The sequence below is a fragment of the Taudactylus pleione genome, unplaced genomic scaffold (genome assembly GCF_031769625.1).
Source record: "Taudactylus pleione unplaced genomic scaffold, aTauple2 ptg000201l, whole genome shotgun sequence".
NCBI lineage: Eukaryota > Metazoa > Chordata > Amphibia > Anura > Myobatrachidae > Taudactylus > Taudactylus pleione.
In genome coordinates this window covers 29,606,258-29,618,790 of record NW_028284603.1, presented here as the reverse complement: position 1 = coordinate 29,618,790, position 12,533 = coordinate 29,606,258, and the positions used below count along the sequence as shown (strand labels likewise).

The window sequence follows — 12,533 nt, the reverse complement described above, 5'->3', positions numbered from 1 at the left end:
AGTGGCCAGGATGATAGTCGCGATGGTCAAGACTATCGCGACCATTGGGGCTTGCGATGAGAGCCTTGTGGTAGGATCTCATTTTCCGCAAGCCCCAGAGAGCTTTCGGCTCTAATAGAGCCGGAAGCTCTCCCACTGACATCACTGGTGATGTCAGTGGGCCGCCCACAAACGGCAGGCGTTCGCTTGGGAACACCTCCGTTTGTGAAGCCACTCTGCCGCCACGCCTACAAAACGGGTCGAGCTGTCGATCAACATCGTCTGCCGCCCCTTTTGTAGTGAGCCACGGAGCGAGAGAATTTCTCTCTCGCTCTGGGGCTTGCGCACGCGCAGTGCGGCCGCTGCGCATGCGCACAGCCAAACATCGACCCGCTTGTGAGCGCTCAGGCGCTTGCGAGCGGGTTTGAATGAGACCCAAAGTTCTTGGTGTTGTTTCCTCCAGAAAGTGGATTTCCTATTCTTTTACGATAGGTGGGTTTTGCTTATCTTCTCTGGAATGTAAAAATCCTCCTATTCTCCTCCATATACACATAAAACAAGAAATAAAGTATATATAGTGAAGTCCTGTTTATTGATCCAATAAATTCAATTAAAACATTCAAACAAAATGTTACCAAACTGACAAGCAGAGCAGCGTACCAGAATGAATGGGGTGCTATCTTAACACACCCTTACACGCATATGAGAATCTTTACCAGTAACCTCCCGAGTATAGGCACTGGAACTGCTTCAGGTCCTGTATGTCGACCACAGTCATCTGCTACCTCCATCTGGATTACTGCTCCTCTCACCAGAGAAGAAGATAAGGAAAACTATCATAAAAGAATAGGAAATCCACTTTCTGGAGGAAACAATACAAGAACTTTGTCTTTGAAGCGAGAATACCCCGGAGGGTGCGCACTATTGCAAGTACTCTCTTTTCCTGACATTATTACCAGGGATTTGTGACAACCTGGTTGCATTTGTTGCTGCACTGTTAAGTTGAAGCGCAGGATTCTCTACATTTTCTTTTGACAACTGAGACTATTGTCTGAACAGTTATTATTAAATGTGAGTCACTACCATCTAAAATGATATTACACACAAATGCAAGAAAATACATATTATGTTCAATTCAATACAAATATCTGTTATTTTCTAATGTAAGAATCAAATGTGAATCTTCTTACCTGCTGTAGTACAAATAAATGGAAATATCAATTACATAATACAAATAGGTGCCCGTGACTTTATTTAATATATCGGCCACACTAATGTAGACTGTAGATTCTTATGCAATCGGCCAATCAGGGATTGCTGGATTTCCTGCTGACAGCCACCATCATTGTGTATCACTGCACCAGCTCTCCAGCACCTGCATGATAGGTGTCTCCCGACAGGACTGTGCTGCAATTACATGACCATGGTCTGGCATGATGATGCTGAGGGTGTTGGCGGTACCAATGACGAATAATACAACAGACCAGGGAGTAGATTTACTAAAGCTTCTTAAAATGAAAAGTGGTGGTGTTGCCCATAGCAACCATTCTGTCTATCATTTTCTTGGATGCAATAGAGAAATTATTGCTAGAATTTGCTTGGTTGCTATGGGTAACACTGTCATTTTAACTTTTAGAAGCTTTAGTAAATCTACCCCCTGGACCCCTTTGCGATGACATCAGTTTTATCAGGGGTCCACACAGTGCAGAAGGAAGGGCTATGAGGGGTAGTGCCATAACAAGACATTAATGTGTCCTGTGCCACCCCGCCCCCTTTGTGCATGATGCCATGATGTTGCACATAGGAGGCGGGGCCAGCCGGGCCAGCCAGCATCCGGAAGTGCGACAGTGAGCAAAGCAGCTAGAGGATGCTCCGTGCAGCTGTTTACATGGCACGGTGCCTGCCTGTCATGTCCAGAGGGGAATGCTGGCGGACAGGATGCCAAACATCAGTATACCGATGCCAAAAGTCTTACGCCCATCAGGAAGCCGACGCCATGATCCCAATGGGATAAAGATACCGACGTCTGCATCCTGAACGCCGGCATCCCGAAGGTAAGTATACTAGCGTTAACCTGGGGATGGGGGAGTTAGGATTAGGGAACCCCAGGGTGAGTTAGGGTTAGGAGAGGGTTAGGCTGCGAGGAGGGTGGGTTAGGGTTAGCAACCACTGGGGGTAAGTTAGGGATAGGCACCACCGGGAGAGGGTTAGGGTTAGGGGGGGAGAGGGGGAGGATTAGGTTATTTACTGGCCCCTGTCGGGATATTGAAGATCGGGATGCCGCTGTTGTTCTTCTTACCGCCAGCATCCTGTCCAGCGGTATATCACAGATTCCGTCCAAAGGATAATATGGGCAGCACTTCCTCAGTGTTACTGGCTGCAGGGTGCCGTTTCAGGCTCTAATAAACACATGTGCAATAGGATACCATAAAACTATCCAGCTTTTTTTGCTTTATAATGATAAATGTTGGAACAAAATTGCAATAGGAAGAATATTTTGAAATGTTCCTGTAGTAATTTTTACAAATGAAATGAAATGAGTTTGAACAGGGAAAGGCAGAGGCTATGAAAGTGAGATTTATACATTTATTTTGGCGACGGCACCTGCTGTACCTCACGCTTCCAAAAGCAAAAATGACTCATTCTCATTCACTCCAACAGCAGAGTTCTTTCTTCTGCCAACATGTGACCCGTATAGCATTTACAAAGCCATTTCTAGCCTTTTATCTCTGCTGCTAATGAGATCCTAAGACTGCCCTGTGCACTGAATAATGCTTTCTGTAGTCATTCACTATTACTTTATTTGCAAAAAGAAGTATTTATTTTGCCTTTAAAAAATGTGTCTTCTGTAAAGGAGTTAATCAAATAGCAGCTTGTTACAGAGACACAATGGCAGCTTCCAGTCAGCCAATAAAAATGCACAGCACAGGAATACATCCACTTGTTACATAATAAATCGCAGACCTGACAGAGGTGCATGATTCAGAGGGATGTAGTCAGGAAACCACCGGTGGAAATTCCGTCCGCCGGCTTCCTGACTGTTAAATTCTGGCATGGTACTGATGATAGGCATCGAAATCCCGACGCCTATCATTATCCACCCACCTATATCCCGATGCCTGGCATACCGAACGAAGGTAAGCCGCGCATTGAGAGCGGACAGCCGCGTATAGGGTTAGGTATCAGGGCTCCCGGGGGGACTTAGGGTTAGGCACCCCCCCGGGAGGGTTAGGTTTAGGCTAGGGGAAGGGGGATTAGGGTTAGGCACCCCCAGGGGGAGATTAGGGTTAGGCACCCCCCCGGGAGGGTTAGTTTTAGGGTGCGGGGAGGGGAGGTTAGGTTTAGGCACCCATGGGGGGGAGGTTCGGGGTAGGCAGTAGGGGGGAGGTTAGGGTTTGGCGTCCCTAAGGAAGGGTTAGGGTTAGGGGGGGGAAAGGGGTAGGGACAGTATACTTACGGGATCTTCACCCATCGGGCTGCTGGCGTCGGGATTTTGACCGCCGGACTAACATCCGGCGGTCATTCATATGATACTTATGGACAGCAGCTCTCATGGCAAACATGATTATGTACTTAGAACAACAATTCAATACAGTCATACAGTCGGGATCCCGGCGCTTAGAATCCCAGTGTCGGCATCACAACTACCATCATCCCAACGGTAAGTACTGGGGTTAGGGTGAGGGTTAGAGTTAGGCACTATGGGGAGAGATAGGGCTAGGCACTAAGAGGAGGGGGTTAGGTTTAGGGTGTTGGGGGGCGGAGGTTAGGTTTAGGTAGCAGGGAGGGAGGGTTCAGGGTAAGGAGAGGGTTAGGATACTGACCGTCAGGTGTTGGTACTCTCTCCCAGCGTCAGGATTCTAGGATCCCCAGTGCCAGAATCCCATACCCAACCCTTTTATACTGTATGCAGGGGCGCCGAGAGGGGGGGGTGGGAGAGCACGTACAAATTACCTGGGCCCGGGCTTCCAGAGGGGCCTGGCGGGGGCCGGTTCCGACGCCGCCCCCCCTCCCTCACAGCAGCCCAGCTCAGAGCGCCCCTCCCCAGTGTGCAGCTCCACTTAGCGGCGCTGAAAATCTTTTTCCGTTTTTTCCCGAAGGGGGCGTGGTCAAGCCTCCCATGATTAGGTCATGCCCCCTATTACCCAGGCCCGCCACGGCTCTTGGTGGGCCTGACTGTATGCCAGCAAAAAGTAGCGGCTATCTGCCCTTATTTCATAACATCTATAAGATCTAAAATGCAGAATCTGCTGTTTCCTCATCATGTTTGGGGAAATTGACTTTAGTAAATAGGTCCCTTAGAACAGTACAAACAGGGCTATCTTAATGTATAGGCAGCTGCCCAGGGTCCCATGATTCCAGTGGCCTTCGAGCAGAGGCAATAGGGAATTTTTATTTTTGAGTGCAGACTGAAATTTGTAATACATGTGCCACTAAAGCTGACATTCTGAGGGGGAGATGTACTAAGCCTTGGGGCTCTCTATTCAACATGTTAATTATCAAGGTCAGACCACGATATTTAACATTTATACGCGATGCGAGCACCAGAGAAATTCATCATTGCACGGGGCGCGGAGACAGCTGATCCGAAAATCAGCTGTCTCTACAAGTTTTGTCACTGCTCCTTTTGATGACACTTGATTGTACCAATGTTTTCTCAGTCTTGTTAAACATTATGGATGTGCGTGTAGATGAAGTGGGCAGCCTTATGTAGTGCTGCGGCAGCATTGCGATCGCTATGGATTGGCATAAATTCGTATTAAAATTTTGATCCTTGCGGAATCAGGCCCTACATGATGATGAATAGAGCCCTAGGGGAGAGAGAAAGTGGAGAGTGATAAAGTGCCAACCAATCCGCTCCTAACCGTCATTTTTCAGGCTTTGGGGTCTATTTACTAAGCTTTGGATGGAGATAAAGTGGACTGATATAGAGTACCAACCGTTCAGCTCCTGTCATTTTTCACACAGCCTGTGACATGACAGACAGGAGCTGATTGGCTGGCACTGTATCTCCCTTCACTTTATCTCCATTCAAGGCTTAGTAAATAGACCCCAAAGTTTGAAAAATGACAGTTAGGAGCTGATAGGTTGGTACTTTTTATAGCTTTCCATCTACCCCTGAGACTGCAATTTGTTCTGTGCTATAATAGAACACAAATATTTGAATTGCTTTTCAAATAACATATTTTTATGGTGTTGTTTAAATATGTCTAATAATAATAATAATAATAATAATAATAATAATAATAATAATAAATGTCATATATTTACTATGTTTATTTTTCTTTGCAGGTTGGGGAAAGCTAGCACGCTTGACAAGAGCGCTAACAAGCAGTAGAGGGGTCCTGCAACAGCTCGCTCCCACAGTCCATAAGGGGGAGAATGTGCATAAACATTCCCGGCTCGCTGAGGTAATTTACAGCTAAAATAGCACCCCTCACCTACATACACGGGAGACACCTATTAGCGGGCTGAACCAATCTCCATATAAATTCATTCAGCTATTGTGCCTCATGCCTCAGTGACACCACGACTTACCAGTGGTGGATAAGGTGAATATTGGTCATACTTGCCTACCCTCGCGATTTGGTCGGGAGCCTTCTGAAAATCGGGTGCCGCTCCCGACCTCCCAGGAAGGCAGGCAAGTCTCCCGGCAGCTGCCGACCCCTCCTATCCACCACCGCAATTACAAGAAAATCCCCGGCAGCGGGGGGCCTGTGACACGATTCACGCCGAATCGCGTAATTTTGGCTCCGCCCCCTGCTTCACACTGCCTGTAATATCGGCAGTGTGTGGCGGGGTGTGGGTCCAAAATGACGCGACCGCATGGCTCCGCCCCTGCCCCGCCCACAAACTAGTGTCATCTGGCCGGCCCCACCACCGTTTGCTGGCCACGCCCCCCCAGTCAAGCCGATCTGGCTGCTCCCTCCCGGAAGGGGCAGCCAGATAGTCGGCAAGTATGATATTGGTTCAGTCGTCAGAATGGTTGCCTCCACCACATGTAAGCAAGTGTTATACTTTAACAGCAAATCAGTTTAAGCATAACACTGATTGCTTCAAAAGAAGAAAAAACAAGCTTAATAAAGTCATATTGAACATACAGCAGCATATATGTTATATGGTACAAAAAAGCTATTTGTATACAAATGAAAAAAAGCTATTTAATTTCTTATTTTCTTTTAAATGCACCAGTGGTTGCACTTCTGCCTATTCCGCATCCCTGCTTTTTACTTATAATGATGCACAGCGTATGATTGTCAAACTGAAGTTAGTAATAGAGATATATTTGAAATGAATAAGGTGTTGATGGGGGCAGGAGCTGGAACACTCTATCCGAGCTGTAATACTTCATGTTTTCTTTAATATTTTCCCTCTTTCTTGTTTAAGACATTAGTGATTATGATGCATTCGCTTTCACAGACACAGCTTGTTCAGACACACTTGACTGGCACTTGCTATGATGGAGATAAAAGAAGGCATATAAATAGCCCTTCATTCTGAAGACCTTACAGAGCCCTGCGCACATTACAAAGGAGCATGGCTTAACAGGGGGAACACATGCAAGGGGTCGCATTGCTTTGCTTCTACACGGAATATATCATCTCCTGTGATTAATCATCAGCTACACTGGTGATAGCGGCTCCAGCTACAAACTCATTTACTGTTTAAATTGGGAATATTGTACAGCGCAATAAGCCAGTGAAGGGACAGGGTATACACTAGTGATAGGAAGGCAATGTAAGAATAAATACATAAAAACAGGGCAAGTAAAACTTAAAGAGTTCCAGAAAACATGGCGTTTTCCATCTAAGAAAGCTGAAATGCCTCTTGGACCCTGTTCCCTAAAGTATAATTACTGCTGGAACTGCCAGACACTGCCATCTTCAGAGCACCATAGGGGTGGAGGTGCCCCCATGATTGTGGTGCCATGTCAGATGTGAGCATGTGGAACAACCACTGAAGATTCGATAGAACAGACGATATATTGTTTGCGGATCGGCGGGTGTGCACAGCCGATGACTGATATATCTGCAGATATATCGGTGCATCTTGCTGTGAGTATGGGCAACCGTACACTTGCTGCAGGCTGGTGAGTGACATCTCCACTGGGCGAGCATATTCAAATGCCCACCTAGTTATGATGTCAACACAGACACATCGAGCGGCTGATTGGCAAATGTGTATGGCTTACCAGATCGGCTGGTCCTCAGATATGTCTGACAGGTGTGTATTCAGCATTAGTGTGTGCACTAATAGCAGCACTTGCTTGGCTCAACTTCTCCAGAACCTGCAAAGCTAACAGAAGATATAAGAAAACCTGCAGAGGTTTCAACAACAATTATAGCAAAAAGAGGCTGAGTTCTGGGGAGGGGGATAAACCACTACATTGCTACATGGGGGTTGCTTCCTTAAGGTGTAATCTCCATGTTGACTGAATATTTTATTTACAGTAATAATTGGATGCCCCAAATGCAAGAAATGGATCTGCACATTGAAATTTATGCTGTTAGATTTTATGTTAGCTATTATAGATTGTCAAAGCATCCCTATTTCAGGACACTTTGAAATGCCAAAACGCTGAAAATAAAATCTACCAGAATATAAACTCACTGGTTTTAGACACTTGGGGGTATATTTACTAAAGTGAGAGTTTTTAGAAGTGGAGATGTTGCCCATAGCAACCAATCAGATTCTACTTAACATTTAACTAGCACCTTTTAGAAGATAATAGCTAAAATCTGATTGGTTGTTATGGGCAACATCTCCATTTCTAAAAACTCTCACTTTAGTAAATTTACCGCCTAGTTTGACCACAAAACCAGTTAGATTAGGGAGGAAAAAACCCTTAACAAAACATTAATTTAATTTCAACATCCCAATTTCACCAACAGCTATTAAATAAAAATTGTATTTACCGTTTTTCTCCAGTTTCATGGCTCTCTCTGCATAAGTGTTATATGTTACATTCAATGTCATCTTCATCATCGAACCCAGACTTCTATCTCCCAATACTGTATCTGACTGATGATGTATCATTCTGTGTTATCCCCAGGCCAACTGGGAGATATAATTGCTCAGTATAAAATGTGTATTAAATGTGCCTTGGGACCTTCCCTGTGGGATGTGCCTGGCTTCAATCAGGGCGATCCCTAAAGCTGGATACACACTAAACTATATATTGGACGAATTGTCGTTTTGAGGTGAATCGGAACAACAAATGGACCACATCGTCAGTGTGTACACACTGTTGCGTGTTCCCTTGTGTCGTTCATTGCATCTTCAGATCTGCCTCTTCGATGATTTTATTTACATCGTCTAGTGTGTACTCCCTAATGGACGACCAGGCGATATGTTAATGTTACATAGTTAACAATTTAACGACCAAATGACGCAAGATATATGGTCCTGTCGTTTAAAAGATTACAGTGTGTGCGCAGTATATCGTTTGTTCTCGGTTTCAAGGGGAATAGGGATGATCATCGCATCGTGTGTGTACCTAGCTTTAAAGTACTTAGGGCCTCATTTATCAACGAGTTTTATCGTTCACAATGAGTGAAAATGGTGCTCCAGCCAATCAGCTCCCAACTGTTATTTTTCGAACAGATGACAGTTGGGTGCTGATTGTCATATGCAACAAGTTTTATCATAAATGAGGCCCTAAATCATTTGTTGCATTCAGTTTTGTGTTGCATTGTGTCTTCTATTGTATGGACTGATTCTTACCTTGCTTCTTTTGACTGTAATGTCCAGAGACTTTTTTAAGTTTGATTTAGAGGAGGAGGAGGAGGGAGGCTATCTGGCTTATTTATCAAACAGAGAAACGATTTGCAGGGAAGCCTATTTAGCACAGATTGCAGCAGTACAATTACTTGTTTTCTTCTGATCTTGCCAACTCAGGAGATAATGAATTAAAAATACTTTAGTATTTCAATAAAGCAATTTTTTTTATTGTCAATAACATTACATATTAATTATAGTTTTCATATTTTATTTTTTTTTAAGTTGAACTGAAATTCCAAGCCTGGGCTTTTAGTTCTACTGGGCATGCATAAACCTCAAGCATGATCATATTCCCAGAGGCTGGTTCCATGAAGAGGAAATATAGCTTTTCCGCTCCTGGCCAGTATCACCAAGTACAGTAGCTGAGTATCACTCTCTGCCTGGCAATATTTTAATAATAATAATAAATAATTTAATAATACAATTATTTTATTTAATCGTCTCCATAAGAAGAGATAGAAAGTCAGCCTTTTCGCCGTAGCTTAATAAATAGGTCAGTAACAGTGGTAATCATTGTAATTAACTTTTTGTACAGAGTTTAGCATTTTTCATTTAGTATGTGATGAGTCATTATTAGTGGGTAGGACTGATAATTACACAAAGCGAGATGGAAAATAGAGTAAACATTCTATTTATAGAATTTTCTATCTGATTAGATCTGAAGCAATTATTTTTTCTTTAATTTAGATGCTAATATTTTTTTCTAGTCAATGGCCCTCCAAGTCCCAAACGTTCTTGAATTATAAGTCACAGGCAACTTGCCCACTAAAGCTTCCTTTACAAACCCAAGGTTACTAAGCGTAATCTTCACAACGTTCCATAAATAGGGACATAAGCGTAATCTTCACAACGTTCCATAAACAGGGACATGGTAACTAAACCAATGTCTGGAAACAATAGAAAGTAATTCACAGTAGATGACAGGACTGATTATCTCTGTGTAAGCAGAGGGATGACATTGTTTAATCAATGACGTGCACTATATTTAGTGACGATCCCCTATGAATTAGTAATCCGTGCTGACGGTGCTACTGGTGAGAATAACAATAGGGGACATCCACCTTCACAGAAGTGCAAACATTAAGAAATTAAAATCTAAAATGGTTAGGTAATTTATACAACTGTATATTTTGTAGAATAATGTAATCTGCATATTGTAAGTAATATTAATTCCCTTTAAATATGTAATTTCATTATTTTTCAATGGTGCACCACCCAAAAGTGATTAAGGGATTCAGCAAGGAACGCAGTTGCCTATACGCACGCAATTGGTCAATTAATTTGCACTGCGCATGCGTATGCATTGTGCGTGCTTGAGCCAGACGCTCCCTTCAGAAATGCGTACGCAGACTGTTTACAGAGTGATTGACAGGGAGTGCCGTTTGTGGGTGATGACGGGGGGTGGTCGGGCGAATGGCAGGCGTGCAAGTGCGTTTCAACGGCGTTGAATGGGTGTGCATAGATTGGCCACTGCGCTACTTGATGCAGCCTGAGGACTCTTAGCGTGTGCAGAAGTAAGCAATTCCTGAGTGAGGTCTGGGTTTCCTTAACTGTGCGCATGGTTGCGATGTTACTCAATGTTACCGATTGCTTTGCTATGTTGTCCTAGTATTCGGATGTAAGGGAAGGTGGGCATCCTTATGTCAGACTGCGTACGCAATGTGAATGTGCACATTTAAATAGCACCGCTGATATTAGCAACTGCGGTGCGTGCGTATACGCAGAATTGCGTTCCTTGTTGAATCAAGCCCTAAGCACCAACATGCTGTTCCCTTGGGATTTCTTGCCGGTACCTGTGTCCATGTTGTGTCCATAAGCTCTATCACCGCTAGCACTAAGTATCATGTCTGCTATGGGTGAAAGGATTCCAACTAAAATTTAACTCAAGGGTAGATGTATCAAACAATCTAGAGAGGACAAGTAAAGAAGTTCCCCAAAGCAAACAATCAGCTTCTAGCTGTCATTTTATAACTTGTACTTGATAAATGATAGCTAGAAGCTGATTGGTTGGGCAATACCTCCACTTATCCTCTTTATAAGGTGTGCTACATCTCCCCTTGATGAGATGGAATGTTGGCCCAGTCTCTTCGCTTGATGCATTAGTGACATACCTGGCTACTACGTGGAGATAGCTTTGGTCTTCCCCTTGGAATCAGTTCCTGGAAAAGGTAGCAATGGAGGTCTGTTATATGGACAGGGGTGCTTCAGGAAAGGGGGGCCCATGTGCAGCCCACTTCTCTCTCTCTGACCAGTGCATGTCCCCTGTAGACTTTGATGCTGTGCCAACCTCCACTGTACATGCACCAATCTCTGGCAAAATGGCACAGGAACAATTACTCCGGTGATTTTTAGAGTGTGCATGCTCCATGTTCCTGATGAAATCTGTGGCGTCGATGGAGAGGTATACATAGTGAATGGGTGTATGGTGGGGATGTAGTTAGTAACCGATCGCCTATCATCAGCCCCACACTGAAATCCCAACGCCCGGCATACCAATCGTAGGTAAGCTAGGCGTTGGGAGCGCTTAGCCGTGGGGGAGGAGGGTTAGGATTAGGGACTTGGGGGGACTTAGGGCTAGGCTTCGCCCTGGGAGGGAAAGGTTTAGGCTAGGGTAAAGGAAAGGGGGATTAAGGTCAGGCACCACCGGGGGGAGGTTAGGTTTAGGTGCCCCCTGGGAGGGTTAGGTTTAGGGTGCGGGGAGGGAGGTTAGGGGTGTTACTTACCTCAGTTGGGATCTTCAGCTGCCGGCCTTCTGGCATCGGTATTTAATTTTCCGCGCTTAGGTCTGGCGGTGATTCATACCGATTCCGTATGGTGTGAGGTGTGAGCTCCGCTGGACCCATTATAGATACGCCGATGGATGTGGACCTCCATGACTAAGTTAAATTTTGTAATATTTTTTTAAATATATTTAAAGACTTTTCAAAGCAACATTCTTAAGGGAATAAGGGGTGGTACAGAAGAGAGAGAGAAGGGAAAAATTGCAGTTCCATCAAGTCACTGCAACAGTAGTTCTCCTAATAAGTTAGGTACAAGTTCATGGCAAATATTTATCATATAAAAATTGCTTCATATCCCCCGAAAACAGACGTTTTCAGACAGAACCCGCGGAATATTAAGCATCTCTGGAATATACAGTATGTACAGGGGACCGCAGCAGATATCTCCTATATCAGAAATATCTTCTGAACTCCCCCATTTTTGATTGCAAAAGCAGCCCCCATATGGGGCTACTAAAATGCCAAATTTGAAATCTCTAGAATGGCTCTGGTAGATAACGCCTTGTTTGGGCTACATCCCACAAACGTTTCTGGGAGAGAAATCTGTAGGTTTCCTTGCCAGTACAGTCTGCTTATAGCCATGATAAGCAGAAAGATTTTATAGTTATCAGCAACCATTTCCCGATAACTATTAAATATGCCCTATATGAGCAAATAACATGCAGACATATGAGACCTTGTTATGGTGCGTACACATGGAGCGATAAAAGTGAGCGATATGAACTATACCAATATCGTTCATATTGTTATCATTCATATCAGTCATTTTTATGTACTTACCAACCTGTCAATGATAAACGAAGCGCGTTCCCGCATGGACATTAAAGATATCTTTCATCGTCCATACATGCAGGCCAAAGATATCTTTGAGGAAGTGGGGAAGGGAAATGGGAAGTAGTTTGAAATTGAATTGGACAATCATGAAGAACACTCGTAATAAATTCTAATCAATACACTTGCCATATCCTATTAATTATGGCCGTGAGGAAGGTT

At 44.1% G+C, this 12,533-nt stretch overlaps 1 protein-coding gene across 2 annotated transcripts in view; it reads left to right on the top strand.

The window, feature by feature from the left end:
• Positions 1 to 12,533, top strand: part of KCNH1 (potassium voltage-gated channel subfamily H member 1) — a 541,044-nt gene that overhangs the window by 52,183 nt on the left and 476,328 nt on the right. For both annotated transcript variants that reach the window (XM_088477543.1, XM_088477542.1), the window contains one exon: positions 5,272 to 5,390. In XM_088477543.1, coding sequence (XP_088333669.1) covers positions 5,272 to 5,390 — 119 coding nt within the window. The remainder of the gene's footprint in view (positions 1 to 5,271; positions 5,391 to 12,533) is intronic.